The sequence below is a fragment of the Schistocerca gregaria genome, chromosome 9 (genome assembly GCF_023897955.1).
Source record: "Schistocerca gregaria isolate iqSchGreg1 chromosome 9, iqSchGreg1.2, whole genome shotgun sequence".
In the NCBI taxonomy this organism is placed as follows: domain Eukaryota; kingdom Metazoa; phylum Arthropoda; class Insecta; order Orthoptera; family Acrididae; genus Schistocerca; species Schistocerca gregaria.
The window spans coordinates 241273659-241296782 of record NC_064928.1 but is presented as its reverse complement, the minus strand read 5'-3'; the positions used below and the strand labels follow the sequence as shown (position 1 = coordinate 241296782).

Sequence of the window (23124 nt, the reverse complement as noted above, 5' to 3'; positions counted from 1 at the left end):
ATCCCACTGTCTTTATCTTCTGAGGCTGTCGTCGTCCCGATAGGTGCTGTCGTGTAGGACTACTGGTCAGAGTGCGTCTCCCTTCCCCTTTCCGAGATCTCCGTCTCCCCTCCCCAGCTTGTGCGTTGTGTGTTTTCTTGCACATTCCCTCCCGGATGGTGCCCGAGCCACGCATTACGATCTCTCTCTTTCGAGATCCAGAGTCTCCATCAGCGCCGTGATCTTTCGCTGTCTGTTACATTCAGTTGCTCAAGAGTTCCAGGATGCTACCGTCTTTTACACTGACAGCTCTAAAATTGTGTGTCAGACGAGGCACGCTTTCACATCTTCTGTCAGTACAGAATGCTATTCGCTTGCAGGAATGTGTATTGTGTTTGTGGCAGAGCTGACGGTCCTCCATTTTATTAAACGTGCCTCTCTCGACTGCGTTTTAATATGTTCTGATTTGATGAGCAATCTCCAGGAAATTGACCAAAGCTATTCTTGCGACCCATCAGTCTCCACCGTTTGTGACCTCCGTACTGACCTTTGTTGTGCTACCTGGTCAATTGTCTTTCTCTCTGTCCCGAGCCGCACGTGTACCAGGGGGGAATGAACTGGCCTGGCGTTTTGCCGAGGAGCAGTTACTCGCTCACCATTCAGTTTGCCGACCCTGGGCACGACTTTGTGGGTGCACACGAGATCTCCACTCATTAGGAAACGAAATGTCATCTGGTGGGCTACTGCCCCATCTAATAAATTCCAAACAATTGAGGAGACTACTGCAACGAGGTGTTCCCTTTCCTTTTCTCTCAGAAGGAACCCACAGTTCTATGTCATCTCTGTGTGAATCGTACCAGGTTAACCTGTAGTTTCCTTTTGGGTGACGAGCTGAGCCCACATTTAGTTGTGGAGTCTTACAGACAATAGCTTATATCTCGATGGAATGCTCCCTCCTTTCGGGCCTCGGCATTAAGTACGGCTGTGAAAGTGGCTTTTACTCTCAATTACAAGGTTTGTATCTGTTTCTGGAGCAGGGGCAGGGTGGTGAGGGACAGTGTGTTTCCTGCCTTATGCCGAGTATAGGGGATCCTTGATGCTGCCACCTCGACTGGACTGTTCTTCCGTCACTCTTTTACTCTGTTCTAATCAATTTTAAATTCAGTTTGCCTCCTTTCTGCCACGTACAATTTTCTGTTTTGGGTGTCGCACTTTGTTGAATACTGGGCACTCTCAGTTGTAATGGTGGAGGGGAGGGACAGCTGTGGCTGGGACGTTTCCTGTTGCACGCAGAGCCATGGCCACACCTACCTGCTGACTTATGTGCTCCGTGTTCACGCTTTTATTATTGACGGTACAAATAGTGTCCGTTACAGAAGCCGCCTCGCTTTTACTGTTACAAATCTCCCAATTAGATCAGAAACCATTTTCCGTCGGTTTCTCTACTTACGGATGCATCACTCTTGGTTCGAGGGACTGATGACGTTCTCATTTGGCTCCTTTCCCCGCTTCCCTCCACCCCTTCCAATGAAACCGACCAGTTGACTGTTTCGAAGAAAGTATATTGTGTTGAATTTCGTGAGGGGTTTTTGTTTTGAACTCTGTAACCTCCTCTGTGTAGAATTAGTAATTATAGTCTGTACTTCTTGCCAGACGCAGTATTTCGCAGAATGGTTACATCTGACGAGCATTCAAAAAGTACCCAATTAAGTGGGCCACCGGTCGTGCTGTTGGTGCATCTGTCTCGTAGCTGTGGGGTTTTCACTGTGCTGCAAGTCGAATGGTATCTGTCCAAAATAGTACACCTTTGCCGTTTGGTAAGTTGGCGACAAAATATGTGCTTTTGGTGCAAACAGATGCTAGTGGAGTTTCCAGACAGTAGAAATGGCACAGTGACGGGCATGCCACCGGCACAGACTGACAGACGGTGTCGGACTGCCGATTCGAACCGTCTCGCACCTGTCGCTCGAGTTTATGTGCAAATCTTGTGGTGTGGGACTCTGCCCTTTGCCACTCCTGCTCGCCAGGTCTGGACGGCCGCCACTGTCAAAACACGTGTCCTACAAGATGAAGTGTATGACTGAGCTGATCCACACGGCCTGCTTCTGATCCGGACTCATGCACATACTGACATCCACTTCTCTTGCGTTCACACCTTGCTGTGACTGAGGAGTTACCTGTTGACACAATCCTTTCGCCACCCCTGTGACTATTTATTTACGCTCCAAAGTGCGCAATACTTATCAGACTCTGTATCAATTTTGCAATGTCTCTACAGAACAAGCAAAATGTGGAATAGTACTCGCCACTTCATCTGATGTCTCTGTATTTTCCACGGCATCATTTGAGATCTCCCTGACAGTGAGACATTCTCTAATGAATATACTTCCAAAGTTTGCTCAGCCAATTCTTAAGTAGACAATTGAAGAAGTGAGTAATGTGGGTGTACAGTTAATGTGAGAAAAATTAGCTCAGACGACAGTGAAAGAACAGAGGATGTCCAGTTCCAGAGTTGACTGCAACTCTAGCCTGTTATATTAGCAGGATGACAGAATTCTAGTAGTACTGTTCACAGTTATGTGCAGTCTGGGGAGTTGAAAATAGGCACAGGATCTGAAATATGTGCTATAAATCAAAGTACAAATAAATATTCCCTGCGGAGATGTACGACTGATGTTAGACAAGTATTCGGTACCGTTTACTACACGTTCTCGAAGTTTGGAATCTGTCCGGTGTCTCCCACTCCTTCTTTTCTCTTCCTCTGCCTCTTCCCTTGTCTAGGATCTTCAAATTTTCCAAAATGGAGGAGTAGCAATATCTGGATATAAGACACTGGCAGAATATATACCTCTGCTCATCTACTGAGTCACCTTTGTTTTGCAGGGTATTTCCAGCATGCAAGTTTGGTGAGAAGTGCCTCTACATCCACCCCAACTGCAAGTTCGACGCGGCGTGCACACGGAGGGACTGCCCATACACCCACTCGAGCCCGCGGCTGAGTGCGGCTGCTGCTACCAGAGGTGAGAGCTGATCACAAGTACAGGTCTTTCCTGGTTTTAATTAACTGTCGAAAGAAAATACTGCTGTCAATAAGGAGTGTGTTGCATCGAGTGAAAATAATGACATTTGAGAAGTAACTCACAACCAGGTGTATGAAGTATACCGAAAGGCAATCTGCCAGGGATAGTGGTGTTCTGAATTGCCACGAAAAATAATATGAAAGAAATGTGCAGAATTCATTATGTAGTGTAAGTGTAGGGAGACAGTTCCCCATAAACGGACTAGAACTTCAGAAGTCAGGCAGGACACTAGCTCTCTCTCCATACCATCAGAAATATACATTAAAATTATCACATGCAGTGTATAAGAAACATTGTAGTGATATCAGACAAATAAATTGTAAACAGCTGTGCATCCGTCGCTAGGAGATTTGCCAGCTGGAGAACAAATTACAAAATGTCAATCGTTCGGTAGACCTCGGTTCACTCTCTGCACGATGTCGTCAGTATGGACTGTGTGATTTCCGTCCCCTTTTTCGTCTCGCACACTTGTGTGTGACACATTTTATAAATTTGAGCAGCTGCAAATGTTTTACACACAACATTACAGCACACACTTTGCAGAAAGCCACAATGAAGATGTTTGGAACCTTTTCAATTTGTTTTTGTCTGCATTCAAATGACTGTCGAATCGAAACAGTGACTTCTGTGAATGTGTAAACAGTAGATATATGCCACTACATCTGTTCTGACCTGTGAAATATGCCTCATAAATTTTTAGACAGCTTTTCAATTAGTTTCATGAAAATCAGTACCAATTACCCCCAATAAATGAAGTGCCACTTTGACACCTCAGTGTAGTGAAGAACACGAGTGTACACTGTAGTTTCTAATAGACTTCAGCCGGGTAGTGGGAGTTCTGAAATGAAAGACTATGTGGGTCAGGGAATTCCAAAAAACGAGAACTGTACACAGTGACTTTTCATGCTTTCCCAACAGATCTGTTGCAAATACACTTCTCTGTTTTGCCGCCGGATAGTGTTGTGCAACTGGCACAGTATTTCCTCGACGCAACTGCTCGACGTCATCAGGTGGTGGCAGCTGCTGCTGTCACTGCTGCAAGGCGCTACTGGTGATAATTGTACGGCGGTGGCGGAATCTATCACGAAGAGTGCTGGCAATACACGTGAGCAGGAAAATGCTTGTAGTTTGAGGAAAGCGGCGCACCTGGAGCCACAGAAAGGCCATCCGTGCGTGCGCTATGGGCAATGACTGTGCTGCAGGACGCTCCTGCGGTTAAACTCTGAACTAAATCTCAGTTACGCATTGCATCACTTAATGAATTGGAAGTTCTTGTTTTCCCTGTTTTTTATTTAATGGCAGCCAGTGCTGGATTCCAGGTGGCGCTTACTTGAAAACCTGCATCCCTGTTGATAAGATTGTCCACCATGCAGATATGTATGGCCTCCACAATGACACAGTCGCAGAAAGATGATGCTGGGGATAAAATTTCTGTCTGTTCGTAAAGCAAACAAATGTCCTGTGTCCAGGAAATGCTCCACTATCATTGATTTATCAGGTTGCCCCAGGTGTGTATCATGGTGGTGTTCGATGCAATGTTCTTGCACGGTTCGGCATGTCTGTCCAATATAAGATTATCCGCACTGGCATGGGATTTTATACACGCCACGTTTCCTAAGGCCGAGGTCGTTTGATAGAGTACAATAAATTCCTCAATTTTTCTGGTGGCCGAAAAACACACTTGACGTCGTGTTTTTTGAGGATTCTTTCTATTCTCGAAGACATGCGACCGAAACTGGGCAATAATGTGGTTGCAGTGGGCACCTCTGTATCTTCATGTACATCACTGCTTCGAGTTTGCTCGGAATGGAATGCGTGGTGTATCTGCCTATGGGAATAGCCATTCTGTTGGAATACCGTTCTCAGGTGTTGTAGCTCACCAGGTACACTGTGGCTTCTGAGACTACATGTGCTCTGTGCATCAAAGATCATAGGACACTACCTTGTTGTGCAGGATGATGGCAAAATGTGGCCTGCATATATAGCTCTGAATGAGTCGATTTGTGATAGACACTGTGACCCAGTGTACCATCAGCTCTTCTTCTGATTAAGACGTCCAAGACCGTGCAAGAACATTGCGTTGAACACCATCGTCATACACACCTGTGGAAACCTGATAAATCAGTGGTTGCGGAGCATTGCCTGGAGACGGGACATCGTATGCTTTACGAACAGACAGAAATTTTATACCCAGCATCATCTTTCTGGGAAGGAGACCATACATATCCACACGGCAGACAATCTTATCAACAGGGATGCAGGTTTTCAAGTAAGCGCCACCTGGAATCCAGCACTGGCTGCCATTAAATCAAAAACAGGGAAAACAAGAACTTCCAATTCATTAAGTGATGCAAAGCGTAACTGAGATTCAGTTCAGAGTTTAACTGCAGGAGCGTCCGGCAGCACAGTCGTTGCCCATAGCGCTCGCACGGATGGCCTTCCTGTGGCTCCAGGTGCGCCGCTTTCCTCCAACTACGGGTGTCTTCCTGCTCACGTGTATTGCCTGCACCCGTTGTGATAGATTCCGCCGCCGCCGTACAATTATCACCAGTAGCACCTTGCAGCAGTGACAGCAGGAGCTGCCACCACCTGATGACGTCGAGCAGTTGCGTCGAGGAAATATTGTGCGAGTTGTACAACACTACCCGGAGGCAAAACAGAGAAGCGTATTTGCAATGTTGTCAGATCCTCAAACTGTGAAAACATAGAATGGATGGATGTTAATGGGACAAATCTGAACAACCTTAGTTTTTACTGTTTGTGTGTAGAGCAGACAAACTTCAGCAAGACATAAAACAACTCAATACAGCAAGTTTGAAAACAGATCTGAAAGCTGAGTATAATAATAATAATAATAATAATAAAATAATGTATAAACGACATATTGAAAAGACAGTAGTAAAATTGAAGAACAAAGTTTTGGACCCAGTGTTGTAGTTCTCCCATTTAGGCCAGTTTGAAACAATAACTTGTTAGACAGCAAATGAATAAATGTAGGAGTGGAGAGTAGAACTGGCCCGCAGTGCTGCTGCCAAAGTAGGTAAGGTTTCTAAATTTAAGTTTCTCGCATGCCTGGAAAGGAATGTTTACATAAAGTGCATGTTACCAAAAGAAAAAAGTTAGCAAAACGATCACAGAGCAGACAGAAGGGGAAAGCATGCTTGTGACGTATGGAAATGAAATAGAAGTGTGTAAAACATGTAGTGAGGGGAACGTACGGAAGGAGGACCGAGGGGGCTCTCTGCGGGGTTCTGATGACAAAATACTGAGACGATGACATTTTGGAACATGTGAAAAGACATTGGAAAACATTCGGTAGGAATACAGATGGATATCGTCAAAGACTGCAACCCATAGAAAAGTGTAGATGGCGGCGACTGAGAATCTTCGTTTATTACTTCGACGAAGATTTTTCTTATGACAGCTGGAGGCATACTCGAACCGCCATATATGAATTTGAACAAGCTGGAGGCCAGGAGTTAAGTGTTTTGTATTTTGTACTTTCTAATAAGAGCCTTTTTCAAATAAAGGAAATTCACATCAGTTAAAACTGGTGATTAAATTAAATTCGTGTCTTCCGAATATGGGAGTTAAAAACTCTTTTGTGCTGTCGTTCTCCCCTCGATGTGTCGACTGTAAACATTCCGGATCCTTGGCACCGCACTGCCCCCACAGACTTCACAATTGCTGTCTGGTTTCTACAGAGATACCTCCCAGCTGCGTTTAAACAGTTCATAATCACATCGGCATTTGAGCCGCAGCTATCCTCTACTCCTCATGTTGTTCGAATTCCTCACACACTCGGCCTGTGAGTGGACCCTTTGGCACCTCCTTCCTTTCCCTTCACTGGTGTTATGCTCTGATAGTGTTTACTGCTCCTCTAGACTGCGCAGAGTGTTTACCAGCCTCTCTCATGTCCGCAGGTTCTGCGCAGTCCAGCAGCGGCACGGCGGTCTGCCGCTTCTTCCCCAGTTGCACCAACCCGGCCTGCCGCTTTCTGCATCCCAAGGTAGGTGAGCCCACACTACTGCATCTTGCAGTCTGCATCTCTTACTATTCATTCTTCACCTACATTTTGTGATTCTTCTATTCTATTTTTTTATGCATATGCTAGTAGAAAGTTCGCCGATGACATTGTAATCCGCGAACTTTCTACTAGCATACACATAAAAAATAGAATAGATGACATTGTAATTTTAGCAGAGGCAGCAAAGGACTTGGAAGAGCAGTTGAACGGAATGGACATCAACGGACATCAACGGATGAACATCAACAAATGCAAAATGAGGATAATGGAATGTAGTCGAATGAAGTCGGGTGATGCTGAGGGAATTAGATTAGGAAATGAGACACTTAAAGTAGTAAAGGATTGTCGAAGTAGAGAGGATATAAAATGTAGACTGGCAATGACAAGGAAAGCGTTTCTGAAAAAGAGAAATTTGTTAACATCGAGTATTGATTAAAGTGTCAGGAAGTCGTTTCTGAAAGTATTTGTATGGAGTGTAGCCATGTATGGAAGTGAAATGTGGATGATAAATAATTTGGACAAGAAGAGAATAGAAGCTTTCGAAATGTGGTGCTACAGAAAAATGACGAAAATTAGATAGGTAGATCACATAACTAATGATGAAGTATTGAATAGAATTGGGGAGAAGAGGAGTCTGTGGCACAACTTGACAAAAAGAAGGGACCAGTTAGTAGGACATGTTCTGAGGCATCAAGGGATCACAAATGTAGCATTGGAGGGCAGCGTGGAGGGTAAAAATCATAGAGGGAGACCAAGAGATGAATACACTAAGCAGATTCAGAAGGATGTCGGTTGCAGTAAGTACTGGGAGATGAAGCAGCTTGCACCTGCATCAAACCAGTCTTAAGACTGAAGACAACAACAACAACAACAACAGCAGAAAGTAGGGAATATTAACTGACAGTGGCACAAGGGTGGATCTCTGTTCTTACATGACAGAAGTTGAGGACCATCTACATTCTAATTGCTTAACAGGCACTGGGAGAAGAAGTGGGGAGAGAGTAGTTTTTAATCTTGGCGGGACACAGCATGTGCACTAGTCTGTCGCATTTGCTGTGGGGAAGCTATCTCTGTCTCCTGTGATTGTTGCTACTTCTAACATTTTGATGTAAGTCACACTTTGTTCTACATGATATCCTTATCCTAATAGTCAGCCAACCAGACTGACTTTTACTGCTAGTACCATGTTTAGAATGTCCTAATGGAAATCACCTTTCAGTGTGTCAAGGAAAGCATTATATTTGTTATCTATGTTATCAGCACTATAAACATCCTGCCACTCTTGTGCCTGAATGAGATTTTAAAAAAACACTCTATTGCCATTGGATTAGCTTTTCTACATAGTTTGTAATTATATGTAACATTTAGTTAAGTACAAAAACCTTTTAGTGTTAGAAAAAGGGCAAATGGCCTTTCAGACCATGTTGCACAAATTTTATCAGAATGCTCATCTAGTAATGAAGAATGAATAAAGATATTGTCTATGGCAGTGCTACTGTTTCCCTGCACCCAGGTTGAAAAAAACACAGTCTCACATAAAAAATCAATGTTGAAGTCAGCACATATGACTAATTTTGGTACTTCCTGGTCACCTGGTACTCACTCCCCAACACTTCCTGCAACTGCTGGCCCACACTGCCGCCATGTGAGCTACCTCGCAGCAGAACTTTCTTCTTTCTGTCACAATTTGTAGCTGACTTAGGCTTCCTAAGTGCTAAGGGCAGCTGCATGTTTTGTACTAGATGTTCCTCTCCACTCAACTCTGAATGTTGGTCAAACCTTTTGGTTACATGCAAAGTACAACTGCTCAGTATCTTCTCCTCCTAGCTGCCTTATTACCAACTGCCAGTTCCCATTCCCCAGTGTCCTTTACCCTCCCCAACGTATCTAGTGTCTACATTGTCTCGTTGATCTGAAGGGCACAGATTTTACACTCCTGCTCCTTTGTCAACTTATTTCTAATACAAATTCTGCATTTCCAGGAGACGATCTTGCTAGAATGCTCACTGGCTCTCCCCCCCCCCCCCCCCTCCCCTCCTTCCTCGCATTCTCCCCAATGAAAATAATTTGAACGAATCTCACACCATAACCCACTAGCCACAAACGTACAAGAAAGCCCATACTTCTCACTCATGGTAAAATTTTAACAGTTACTGGAAAAACTAAACGTGTATGTTACCTGTGCTCATGTTACGGTTACTCCTGAGGCTAAAAGAATAGCTGTATTAAGTAATGGAATTTGTATAGGATTAAAAGGTTGAATTCCTATTGGAGGTCATAATATTCCTAGTTCAATTGTTGGTGCTGGTCTTCTTCTAAAGAAGGCTCAGAAGAATGAAACGAAGAATAATACTTCTGATGCAATAAATAGGATTATTCCTCATCATAATCCAATTGATAACTTCAGTTACAACAGTAGAACTATTTAAAGAACTAGCAATAGTGGTCTTGAAATTCTCTCTCTACTAAGAAAGCAACTACTTTTATTAATACTACTAAACCACAACTAATACCAATTCCACCAAACACTTCATACAATTTCTTAACTAAACCCAAAAATTCAAGCGGCCACTGGAACACTCAGTGAATTTAAATATAGTGAGTGAGGGAAAGTTTTATTGAAATATTTCACTACAGACAATAAGAAACATCAAATGAAAACTATCATACGAAATTTATTAAATGACTTCAATGTACAAACAATTCCAAAAAGCACAGTGGGTGAAAGTTTCCAAAACTTTATTAAATAGCACGAGACACCATTGAAAACTACTAAATTTAATAACTTAATAACAGTGCACAAACAGCTTTGTCAGTACTTAGTTTCAGAACCGCTACAGCTGCAACAGCACGCTGCAATATGTAAACACACTGCTGAGACCTGAGAATGACTTACGCACACTCATGAGTAACGGGCCATTCAAATCAATAACACGTAAAGAATGACTGAGATGAATGAAAATCCACCAATAAGTTACTTTTACAGCAAGTATTAACACAAATAAACTTTCAAATAAGTATCTGTAGTCTAAAACTATATAAAATATTGGTGAGCAATTTGAACAGCAGTCCAGCACATGTGACATTACACCAAAGAGTTGGGAGATAAGATGCTGCATGATGAATTTTAAAACACTGAAATATCGCCCACCCTGTTGGGGGCTAGAACAGACCTGCGGCCCTTTCGTGCCTATCGTAAGAAGTGACTGATAGAAGTTTTTTTATTTGGTCATGTTTGTACGTATTTCGACTTTTGTTTGGACTTATAAAGGCTTTTGCTACCCCCCCCCCCCCCCCCACCTTTTTTAGTCTTTTACATTTTGGTCCCCATTTTGGATTTGACCTCCACTTTCCAAATTTTATTGAAGTGTAGGCCATTTGGGGAAAGAAACCTTGCTGTGGTGCATTAAATCTCCACTGCCTGCTGTTATCTTCTGCACCTACGTGTGACGGAACTGTCTCTTAGTCCACTGCCACTGAAGCAAGCTGCACATTGATATTCACCTACCTCAGAACAACATCTGCTCAGTGTCCCTTCACTCTGCAGCATAGATACTTGCAAGGTTATGAAAACGCAGCGTTGATGAAAACAGCACCTAATATCTACAATTACTGAGGCCGCGAATGCTCGTTATGATTGTTCCTTTAAATATTCATAATAAATTTTCGGGTGGAAAAATGAAGTCCTGATCTGAAAGTTCGGAAATTTGGTAAAAGTAGGTTTTATTTTCCTTGCTTAAACATCTGTCATCAGTCCACATTTAATATGCAAAACTGCTGTTACAAGTTACCAGTTTATGTCACACTTAAAGCAGCCAGAATTCTAAGTCCATACTGAAAATAATCACGTGAATATACAGTCACTTTCTACACATAGTGTTAATTTCTTACATAAGTCATTCGGTGGATTTCTTTCACAAAGATTGCTCGCCGAATATATTCCGTAGTAGGACACAGAACATCTCCATGTGGAATTTTCTAAATCCAACAAGTCACACACATATATCTCCCAAACAAAGTATAAATGACTCTCAAACTTTTACAGAATGTTCGTAGCAACAAAAGCTACCATTTCAAATCCATCTGAACGTGAAGGACTGAACATTTTTTTCATCTTGCACATTTTACGGAGGGACACATTTAACATGACCTTCGTAAATGAAAAGCTAGACCATGACCCTCCCCCCCTCCCCTCCAGCTACTGATGCAACCTAAGTGTCTCACAGCACACGGGAACCATACTGACTTCAGATTGGCTGGCCTTTTCGAACAGCCAATCTGATCACATGTTCCAGATACTACTCATGCCAAAACTGTTCTGAACCAATCACTACATCAGATACATTGGCATTACTTCGACAAGCAAATTATTACTATAATGTTTATTAATTGAAACTAAATGAAAATTAATCTTGAGATAACTTTAGAAAACTGATTATAACGTTGCCGGCTTCCTGGCTGCTTTACTACATAAGCAAACACTCATAGACATACGTCATCCACTAGTTAGGGGGATTTACAATTTTCATGACACCCTGGTGGCGTAACACTTGCTAGTTACGTAAGGTGTATTACCATATAAATTTGAAATTTGACTTATGTCTCCCATATGCACTCACATTCACTCATGTTTACTCTCACCCTAACAGAAAAAAATGAATATTAACTTTGAAACTGTTATTTTCATGACATCTCATGGAAATCTGGTTTTCTGCCGGATATCAGCGTCTTCCAAACACGATATTTCGACGTCATTACTTGATGTCATCATCAGGTGTTCCCTGAGACTTGATATGTTATTTTCATTATGAAATTGGACAACTGAGAGTGCTATTACTGTTTTCAAATAACAAAAGAAATATAAACTGTTATGGTTCCTATCTGAATGTACTTTCTTAAGTTTCGGTCAAGCATTTTTTTATGGGTTTTTCATATCTTCGAAACTATTATAGGTAGCAGTATCAAATTTTGACACACTGTTCATCTGAATAACGAAAGGTCCTGTACCACATTTGGAATAAAACAGATAATATTTAAGATAGTTATTTAGTTTCTTAGGTGAGGTGAATAAGTGGACTCTATACATGGCACACACAATCATTCTCACACCCGGCCAAAAGATCTGGCAGCTGATGACGCAATTGGCAGGCTACAAGTCTGCCGCCACTGGATGCTACTATACTGCAGGCTTCTAACACAGTTTGTCATAATCTAGTAATAGTTACTGCAAGAACTGTGGTCGCCGGTTAACCCCGCAATGCTACACACCCTCTAAGAAACTAATAGAATTCCTTTGAAAAATATTATATATATATATATATATAGCTACACCGACACTATCATAAAACTTTTCTTAATGAATCAAATCATTCAGACTACCTAACACAATAACATGATACACCTATTTACATAATCCCGGGAGTGGAAAGACTTAACTTAGGGGGAAAAGAGGATAGGTATACACTCGACAAACACACACCCATCCGCACATACACAGACAGAAGCAGAAATTTGTAAACACAAAGAGTTTGGGCAGAGATGTCAGTCGAGGTGGAAGTACAGAGGCAAAGAAGTTGTTGAAAGACAGGTGAGGTATGAGCGGCGCCAACTTGAAATTAGCGGAGGTTGAGGCCTGTCGGATATGGAGAAGAGAGGATATACTGAAGGGCAAGTTCCCATCTCGGGAGTTCTGACAGGTTGGTGTTAGTGGGAAGTATACAGATAAGTTGGACGGTGTAACACTGTGGCAAGATGTGCTGGCCGTGCACCAGGGCATGTTTAGCCACAGGGTCATCCTCATTACCAACAAACACTGTCTGCCTGTGTCCATTCATGCGAATAGACAGTTTGTTGCTGGTCAGTCCCACATAGAAAGCTTCACAGTGTAGGCAGGTCAGTTGGTAAATCACGTGGGTGCTTTCACACGTGGCTCTGCCTTTGATCGTGTACACCTTCCGGGTTACAGGACTGGAGTAGGTGGTGGTGGGAGGGTGCATGGGACAGGTTTTACACCGGGGGCGGTTACAAGGGTGGGAGCCAGAGGGTAGGGAAGGTGGTTTGGGGATTTCATAGGGATGAACCAAGAGGTTACGAAGGTTAGGTGGACAACGGAAAGACACTCTTGGTGGAGTGGGGAGGATTTCATGAAGGATGGATCTCATTTCAGGGAAGGATTTGAAGAAGTCTTATCCGTGCTGGAGAGCCACATTCTGAGTCTGATGCAGTCCCGGAAAGTATCCTGTCACAAGTGGGGCACTTTTGGGGTTCTTCTGTGGGAGGTTCTGGGTATAAGGGGATAAGGAAGTGGCTTCTGTACCAAGTCGGGAGGGTGGTAGCGGGATGCGAAAGCTGTTTTCAGGTTGTTGGTGTAATGGTTCAGGGATTCCGGACTGGAGCAGATTCATTTGCCACGAAGACCTAGGCTGTAGGGAAGTGACTGTTTGATATGGAATGGGTGACAGCTGTCATAATGGAGGTACTGTTGCTTGTTGGTGAGTTTGATGTGGACGGGTGTGTGAAGCTGGCCATTGGACAGATGTAGGTCAACGTCGAGGAAAGTGGCATGGGATTTGGAGTAGGACCAGGTGAATCTGATGGAACCAAAGGAGTTGAGGTTGGTGAGGAAATTCTGGAGTTGTTCTTCACTGTGAGTCCAGATCATGAAGATGTCGTCATTAAATCTGTACCAAACTTTGGGTTGTCAGGCCTTGGTAACCAAGAAGGCTTCCTGTAAGCGACCCATAAATAGGTTGGCGTATGAGGGGGCCATCCTGGTACCCATAGCTGTTCTCTTTAATTGTTGATATGTCTGGCCTTCGAAAGTGAAGTAGTTGTGGGTCAGGATGAATCTGGCCAAGCTAATGAGGAAAGAGGTTTTAGGTAGGGTTTCAGCTGATGGGCGTGAAAGGAAGTGCTCAATCGCAGCGAGGCCCTGGACGTGCGGAATATTTGTGGAGCTTGTGTCTGTCTGTGTGTGTGTGTGTGTGTGTGTGTGTGTGTGTATTTATTTTCATGACTACTTCTGTGATTCTTCATTATTACCTGTACTAAAACACTTATCAAACAGATATTATATACAACAGGTCCTTACAGAAACTACTGAGCATAAATCAGGCCAACTTCCGTAGCTCTCAAATTCATCATAGACAACTTCATTCAAGAAAACATACATAACTGACAATATTAAATACACTTAAGTCCACCTCTCTTTGGCTTTCTAGTCATCTCATTTACATTTATGTTAGTTTTGGTCAGTATCTTAGTTCACTATTAGAACAAATGTGTCAATGTAAGTTTGTGTTTGGTTGAAAAACTGCTCTGCTGATCACCTACACCAGCGATAGGAGGGAGGATCATTGTTGCCTCAGTCATCTCATCACTCAACAAGTCCGTAACTAGACGGTATCATTATGGGTCCATACAAGGGCCTGGGCAAGAATGGGAAGACTGTCTAAGGATACTGTCAATGGTTTAACCAAGAAACAGTGCTGGAAATCTGTTCTGCTTCTTCCTCATGCTAGGGAAAAAAGAGGGAAGCATAGTTGCTGCAGCGTTTCCCACCACTCAGCACGTCTGTAACCTGTTGGTAGTGTTAAGTGGCAATACAAAGAATTGCAATGAGTTGATAGAAAAGTGATCCTTCTGCACTATCAAAAGGGGGGGGGGGGGGGGCGGCAAGGATGCATAGATTAAAGAGACAGTTAGGTTATAGGTTTACGAAAATGAAAATTGAAGGAATAAACTTATTAGATGAGCACTCTGCGGACGCTAACTGCAACATGCAGCCGAGCGAGGTGGCGCAGTGGTTGGCACACTGGACTCGCATTCGGGAGGGCGACGGTTCAATCCCGTCTCCGGCCATCCTGATTTAGGTTTTCCATGATTTCCCTAAATCGCTTCAGGCAAATGCCGGGATGGTTCCTTTGAAAGGGCACGGCCGATTTCCTTCCCCATCCTTCTCTCACCCGAGCTTGCGCTCCGTCTCTAATGACCTCGTTGTCGATGGGACGTTAAACACTAATATCCTCCCCTCCTCCTCGCAACATAAGACACACAGCCCTGGAGAAATTTGACAGGGCGGAGAATAAGGTAGTAATCTAGTGCAGTTACTATGGTTTTAGATTTCTTTCTGAATGTATCTCTTTAAATCAATAATGTTTCTTAATCCAAATAGTTTATGTGACTTCACATACTCTAGACTATAGGCATTAGAATACGGTTCCTCTATTACTCTGAAGGGTCCTTCTTTTCTTCCATAGCCAAATCTGTAATTTTAGGGAATTCTACTAACTCGAATAGGATGATGTTAGGTCTAATTACTTCCTCAACATCAAGTAATTAGCCCATAATGAGTGCTTCTTATGACAGTATGTCCTACAGAGATGGTTAAGTTCTTTCGTGGTTCTTTCACACATATTTCCCTGTGGAAAATAAGCCCAGATTGTGATGTACTCTGTTTTCCTTACTTAAACATTCTTCAACATGATTAGATATAAACCGTTGACTAGTATCTGGCAAAATAGCTTTTGACACACCAATTTTGATAAAATAGTCTTACTCTAGTTTACTTAAAGTTACCTTGGAGTTAAACTTCTTAAGCAGATAAAATTTCACATGTTTAGTGAATCCATCTACCAGTATGAACACATACTCATAACCTCCTCTTGAAACAGGTAGTGGGCTGAAAAGATCTATTGCTACTTTTCACCAATTTAAGTTATCATCCTGATTTTGTTCTCACCTAAGGTTCTTACAGATGTGTTTAATCTCTGTAACTGAAAGATTGCAATCAATATCTCATCACAATTCATGTTCGTCACAGGATCCACCTCTTGCTCTTTATTCTTTACACTTTTGGATAGCACATCTGCCACTACGTTTTCAGCACCCTTTACATACTGTTTCAAATACATAGACCACCTCCAGAGTCTATCATGTTTGAGCTGACAAGTATTTAATTAAGCTAGAGCGCCATGGTCCGTAAAAATCAACACTTTATGTCCTAACAGGTATTGCTTAAACTTTTGCAAACCAAAAATAACCACTAAAGCTTCCAGTTTAGAGATGCTGTAATTTTTCTCCGATTGTTGTAACAGTCAACTTGCAAATGCGATAATTTTGTGGATATGTTTTTCTCCAACCATCTCTGTCTGGAACAATTCTACCCGCAGACCGTAACCACAGGCACCTGATCCTAAACAAAAAGGTTTGGAAAAGTCAGGATGATTCAAAATCTGACTATCCACTAGTGCTTCCTTAAGTTTTTCAAAAGTGGTTTGACATTCCAGGGTCCACTTACAGGGAATATTTTTCTTCAACAATTCCCTTAAACAAGAATCTTTAAATCGTTGCCCTGCCACAAATTTTCTATAAAATCCAAACAAACTGAACATTCCATTTAGTTCCTTCATGTGGTCGGTGCTACATATTCCCTAATAGCATTTATTTTACTTGTATCGGGCATAATTCCTTCCCAGGAATTTAATCTCTCTTTTTTTTGACAAGTTCTGTCTTATCTAACTTCAATTTCATCCCCTCTCCCCCTCCCCATTTTAATAGCAAACAGTGCTCTTCCCAAGTGGGAGTCAAAATCAGTACATCATCCATGTAAACAGTAATTAGCCTTTTCAATTATCCCCCAATTGAGCATTTTCTGTATTAAGTCTCGAATGGCTTCCCTATGAACTTCTAGAATGGCAAATAGTTTTTAGAAAAAATGTGCATCTTCTTTCACGGTTAAATAGCGTTCGTAATTTCGAACTAATCCACGCTGATCTGAAAATACCTCACAATGTTTATTCAAAATTTGTCTTCAATCGTCCTTTTGTATATCACTTAATTAAGTAAGTTCCTCTAGTTTTTCATCTATCCTGATTCTGACATTTTCTAGTTCGGAAGGATCCACTTCTTCCCTTTCACCATATTCATTATAGCCATCAATTAAATTAGCAATCCTACAGAGACGAATTGGAATGACACTCTGTTCATTGTTTATATCTTGTCCTTTTCCGATAAATGAAATAATTACCGGTTTTCCTTTTATTCTTATAATTCTTTCATTAGTACTAAAATTAACCCATCCTTCATACTTATGCAAGAAATCAGCACCTACCAACATTTCCACACTAAGCCCATTAATAATTAAAAAAATTCTTTTCAGTTTGTACACCACTTATAATAACTGGTAACAGTATATCCTGATTAACCACCTTTTTACTTTTACCTGTGGCCACTACAATTTTTACTCCACCAGTGGGCATTATAACGATTTGTTTACTCTTTGGGAGAGCATTTACAAAATTCTGTGATACAGCACACACTTCTGAACCAGTATCAATTAGACAAGGAACCTTTTCTCCAAACACAATTACTTCAGTAATCAGTTGGCTCACATACTCTCTTCTAACTACAGATTCAGGTTCTTCTAGCAATTCATGAACTACTTCTTGTCTATCAAAACTTACCCATTCAGTGGAAACTACACTTAGCTTAACTGAATCACTGTGTACTTCATTTAATGTGCTGGCATTTACTATCTGATCCATTGTAGACAAATCAAAACACTTCTCTAATATTTCAACCACCATTTCTGTTTCTGCAACCCTGTTCAAGGTGTTGTCAGAATAATTTAAATGACCCCCTTCTTCTTCTCCATCTGATTCTTCCTCCTCACTTTCTGTAGTTATTTGATTCAGCCTATTCACCACCTCCTCATGTATTTTCTTAGTATTACTTCCACCATTTATACATAGCTTCTCGTTTGTTTCGGAGCATTGATTCACCCCACCCCACATCCTGATATGAGTCTTCACTCACAGTACTTAGTTCCCCTTTAAGATGGTTCTGGTTTTCCTTACTATCACTCTCCTCTGCCCTCCTGAATACACCACCATTACTTTCTAAACACTGTTTAACAAGAGCTTTCTTTACAAATGGTTTCGCCACTGAGTTTAATTGGTAATGCTTGTGTCTGCGAATGCCAGCGTCCTCGCAGACTCTTAAGTTTTCCTGCCATGTGTTGTTGTTGCCTCAGATGTCCCTTCCATCTGACAGGCAATGCTCATCCATTACATCATTGTCTCACAGCTGATTGCAATCAAAATACTGTACTCTGTCACTATACCTGCCTCTAGCATTACCTCCTCTTCTTCTGTCCCTACCCCGGTAATTATTATCTCTTTGTCTACTTATTCTGTTTACATTGACTTCTGTCCTACTGTCATTATGTCTTACGGGAGGTCTATATTCTCTTCTGTTATTTTCTTCGTCTTTCAAAATGTTTTTTGACCCTTTCAAGGTAGTGAACAAATCTGTCAATGTCATCCCTGGGTGCAGAAACGATTTTATTCCGCCAGTACAATGGCAACTTATTTTCAATGCCTGTGATTATCTGTTCTATCTCAACTTTTGAATTTAAATAAGACAGTGTAGTCACCCACTTTTGCACAAACCTTTTAATTATATCTTTCTTAGGATCACATATTTCCCCAACCATAACTTATTAAAAACTTCTATTTTCTTTCTCTTACCCCAATATTCTTCAAAGAATGCGTGCTTAAATTCCACAAGACTGTCGTATTTATCTGGAGCTAAGTCTAGCTTCCCCTACTAGATTAGAAGTAATGAAACCGATTTGTTTGTTTATTGTTCCACACTTTAGGTAACACATCTTCAAAGTCACTCCAGAATTCTTTCGGATGAACATTCTTATTTGGTTCAAATTTCTGAAATTGGCCATGTGTTACGTAGGCAATTTCCGTAGATTCCACAACACTATTAGACATTATAGAAACATTATGGCTGTTACCATTCTGTTCAACTTTTGTTAGCCTACTGTAGTTACCTAATTGTTCATTCATACTAGTACTGAACTGACTAATATTAGCTTCTAAGTTAGTGAGTTTACTAGCCACTTGTGCTCCAAACTTTGTACACATGTCTTTCACTTATTTAATTTTACTTTCTAAGACAACATGGTTAACCTCACCGTAATTTTCTACGCTTTGTACATGTTCATGAATTTTACCCGCTTCTGAATTTACATATTCTTTGAATTGTTCGCTATTCTCAGAAATCTGCTTAATCTGGGTAGTTAGTTCACTTTCCACTGTTACAATTGCAACATTACATTCTTACCTGACCTGATTAATAAACACAGAGTCAGGTAATTTTTCCACAGTTCTGTCAAATTCGAAATTTTATTTTCCATTTGGAGTCCTTTTCTACAACCTCACTGTGTAACTCATTTATATCCAAACCTACTTTATTCATTTTAGTATCAATATTAAATCCCATTTATTTATTTTTTATCAATATCAGAACTCAATGACATTTTAATTTCGGAACCCAAACCATTCATTTTTACTATTAAAATCTAATCCCATTTCTTTCATATGCTGCAGAATATTCCCAGACATATCTGAAACACTTTCCTCCCTTTAAATGCCAGAGGTTCAAACACGTCTTACCATTGTTCTCATGAGGCTATCTGTCGGACATTTGGACAAGCATCCTGTGAGGGCAGCCCCTGTGACCAGCCATCTCAGTGTGTCAACTGTCTGGACCGCCACCCTCTTCATTCACTGCAATGCTAAGTGTTTAAGAATGAGAAGAAAATTCAAGAATGTAAAACACTTGATTGCCTGTCTTATCAGGAGGCAAAGAAAAAGTTTGAAAGACTGCATCGGACTGATACAGTCTCAAATTTTACGACTGTCGTGTCAGAGTCCGTACACTTTGAAATATCAGCTATTGAATTAACAGGGCTTGATACCACCATGAAATTAATCATTTTGTGTGTGTGTATAGATCTCCCAGTGGTAGTGTGGACACTTTTCAATAAGTTAACAGAAGTTCTAGATAAAGTCTCAAGTACAAAGGTCAACATAATTCTGTGTGGGGACGTTAACTTCAACACTAACATCATAAATGAATCCAGAAGCACCTTAATAAACACCCTTCAAAGTTTTGGCATGTCCCTATTGGTCAATAGTGCAACAAGGGTTACCACGACGAATTTATCAGTAATTGACCATGTGGCCACAAATATGGACAGGGAAAAATGTGATGTAGCTGTAGATGATCTCAGACTATCAGACCATCTCTGTCAAATAACAACAGTAAAGTCAGGCATTGAATCATTCCCTTAACTACAAGCCTACAAACGAGATCCATAAGAAATCAAAATAAAAGATTTTCAAAGGAACTAGAAAAACAAAGCTGGGATAAGTGTCTAAGGAAGCCAATGTGAATATGAAGTTCTCCACATTTTTTAAATTGAACTTTGAAAAGACATTTCCAAAAGTATGCATGTCTGTATCAACATCCCATAAAAACAGATGGATAACAGCAGGTATTAAGAAGTCCTCCCAAACACTTAAACACCTCAGTTCCATGAAGAAGATTCACAGTGATCCAGCATTCTTAAATTTCTATCATAGATACAAAAAGATCTATAGGAAGGTGCTGATTGCTGCAAAAAATTCATTTAATGACAAAATAATATATAATGCAGAGAATAAAAGCAAAGCAGTCTGGGATGTTATAAAAAAGGAAATGGGGAGAGGCAAACAAACACAGAGTAACGTACTGCTAAGGGAGGGGGATAAAGTAATAAATAATCCACAGCACTTAGCAAACTTTGTACATGAGCATTTTTCAATATTGCAGGGAAGTTACAGCAAAAATTCCCCCAAACAAATATAACACCTGTAGATAATGTTGCACTAAATACAATGATGTTACTTCCAACCACAGAGTATGAAATAAATAAAACAATTCAAAAACTAAAAATAAAAAGTCAGTAGGCTTAGATAAAGTACCAGTGTGTGTACTGAAACAATGCATAGGGATTATACAAGGCCCCTTAACAAATATAATAAATGAATCCTTCATATCAGGGACATTTCCAGAGCAGTCAAAACAGGCGAGAGTTGTAGCTTTGCTTAAGAAAGGTAATGCAGAAGACGTAGAAAATTACCAGCCCATTTCCCTGCTGTCAGCATTCTCAAAAATAATAGAAACAATTATGAAAGAAAGATTAATGAATTACCTGAATAAATACAACCTTTTAACCAAATCACTGTTTGGTTTCCGAAGTGGCAAACATACGGAGTCAGCCATAGTAGAATTCACAGAAGTCGTACTTGATGCTCTTGATAAAGATGAGTATGTCACAGGGTAAGGAGTCATTCCAATCCCGGGAGCGAAAAGACTTACCTTAGGGGGAAAAAAGGGACAGGTATACACTCTCGCTCGCTCGCACATGCACGCACACACACACATACACGCACACACATACACGCTTGACTTAATCAGTGAGAAGTTTGATGGAGCTGTGCTGGATCTGTTTAAGCATATTCTAACATTGACTTACTTCCTTTGTGGAGGTCAATTCTATGAACAGACTGAAGGGGTGGCGATGGGTAGCCCCTTGTCACCAGTAGTGGCCAACCTGTTTATGGAGAAGTTTGAGGACGAGGCTCTTACAGCTGCCACTTACCAGCCAACATGCTTCCTGAGATACATTGATGACACATTTGTCATTTGGCCACATGGTCGCGAAAAACTGGAAGACTTCCTGGACCACCTGAACTCAAGGTATCCAAATATTAAATTCATCATGGAGCTAGAAAAGGATGGTCAGCTGCAGTTTCTGGATGTCCTGGTGAAGAAGAAGGTGGATGGCACCTTCAGCCACAGTGTGTACCGAAAGCCAACACACACAGATCTATACCTACAGGCCGACAGCTGCCACCACCCAGTACAAAAGACCGGGGCGCTTAGAACACTCGTACACCGAGGCCAGACACTGTCTGACACTGACAGCCTGGCAGGGGAACTTGAACATCTTCAAAAAGTATTTGCTAACAACGGATTCTCATCCAGGGACATCCGCAGAGCTCTACATCCCACCAGTTTTTACCGTATGCCGGGCCAGTCTCTGCCAAGATCAGCAGAATACTAATTAAACATAACATCAAGAGTGTCTTCTGCCCACCTAGCAAAATCAGGGCTTTACTTGGAACAGTCAAAGATGACCTGGGCTTAAGGAAGCCTTGCATTTACAATATTCCTTGTGAATGTGGTATGTCCTACATTGGCCAAACGACTAGAACGGTGGAAATCAGATGTAAGGAACACCAGTGACATACCAGTCTAAGGCAGGCCACAAAATCAGCAGTAGCAGAACACTGACTAGAATCGGAACATTCCATGGATTATGAGAACACCAAGGTCATGGTCCAGACCCCCAGGTTGTGGGATAGTGTCATCACTGAATCTATAGAGATAAAGATGGCACAAAACTTGATTAACCGGGAAGCAGGATACCAGCTAAGCACTGCATGGAACCCGGCATTTGAACTGCTGAAGCAATGCCGGAGAAAATAAGTTTCCAACACCAACAACGAGCCTCAGACATCCGCACACTGCGGGCATGAACCAAGAAGGGAACACCAGGAGGCCACGACCGCAGTTGGAGACAGCCAGAGCGGGCGCGGATGGAATAGAGAACACCTAGAGCGGCAGGATAGCGCGACTCGCGGGCGCGGACCGACTAGGGAACGGCAGGCAGAGCACCGGGCACCGGGCAGGCATGAATGTGCGACCCGGTCCAGCGAGCAGCCAGTCTCGGGGAACACCTGATGAAGGCGTCAAGTAACGACGTCGAAATATCGTGTTTGGAAGACGCTGATATCCGGCAGAAAACCCGATTTCCACGAGATGTCATCAAATCGCCGGGAAAGTCTAAGAAATTACATTTCAGTAGTTATTGACATCTCTCTTTCCACCTTTCTTAAAGAGGGGTGTAACGCCATCTTTCAGTCTCTCTGGAAAAATGCCATGAATTAGTGACGATTTACACATTCATAAGTAAGACGGAGCTTATTATATGGGAACAAATCTTTAGTACTGTATTGGAAACACCATAAAACCCAGATGAGCTTTTATTTTTAAGAGAATGCCTAATTTTCTTAATTTCAGAATTGGAAGTTATGACATTTTTTATGATAGAATTTTTTAAGAGTTACATTTTCA

General features: G+C 41.6%; 1 protein-coding gene across 4 annotated transcripts in view; it reads left to right on the top strand.

Moving 5' to 3' along the window:
• LOC126292181 (zinc finger CCCH domain-containing protein 14) overlaps positions 1–23124 on the top strand; it is a 203091-nt gene that overhangs the window by 169681 nt on the left and 10286 nt on the right. For all 4 annotated transcript variants that reach the window (XM_049986021.1, XM_049986020.1, XM_049986019.1 and 1 more), the window contains 2 exons: positions 2863–2999; positions 6983–7068. In XM_049986021.1, coding sequence (XP_049841978.1) covers positions 2863–2999; positions 6983–7068 — 223 coding nt within the window. The remainder of the gene's footprint in view (positions 1–2862; positions 3000–6982; positions 7069–23124) is intronic.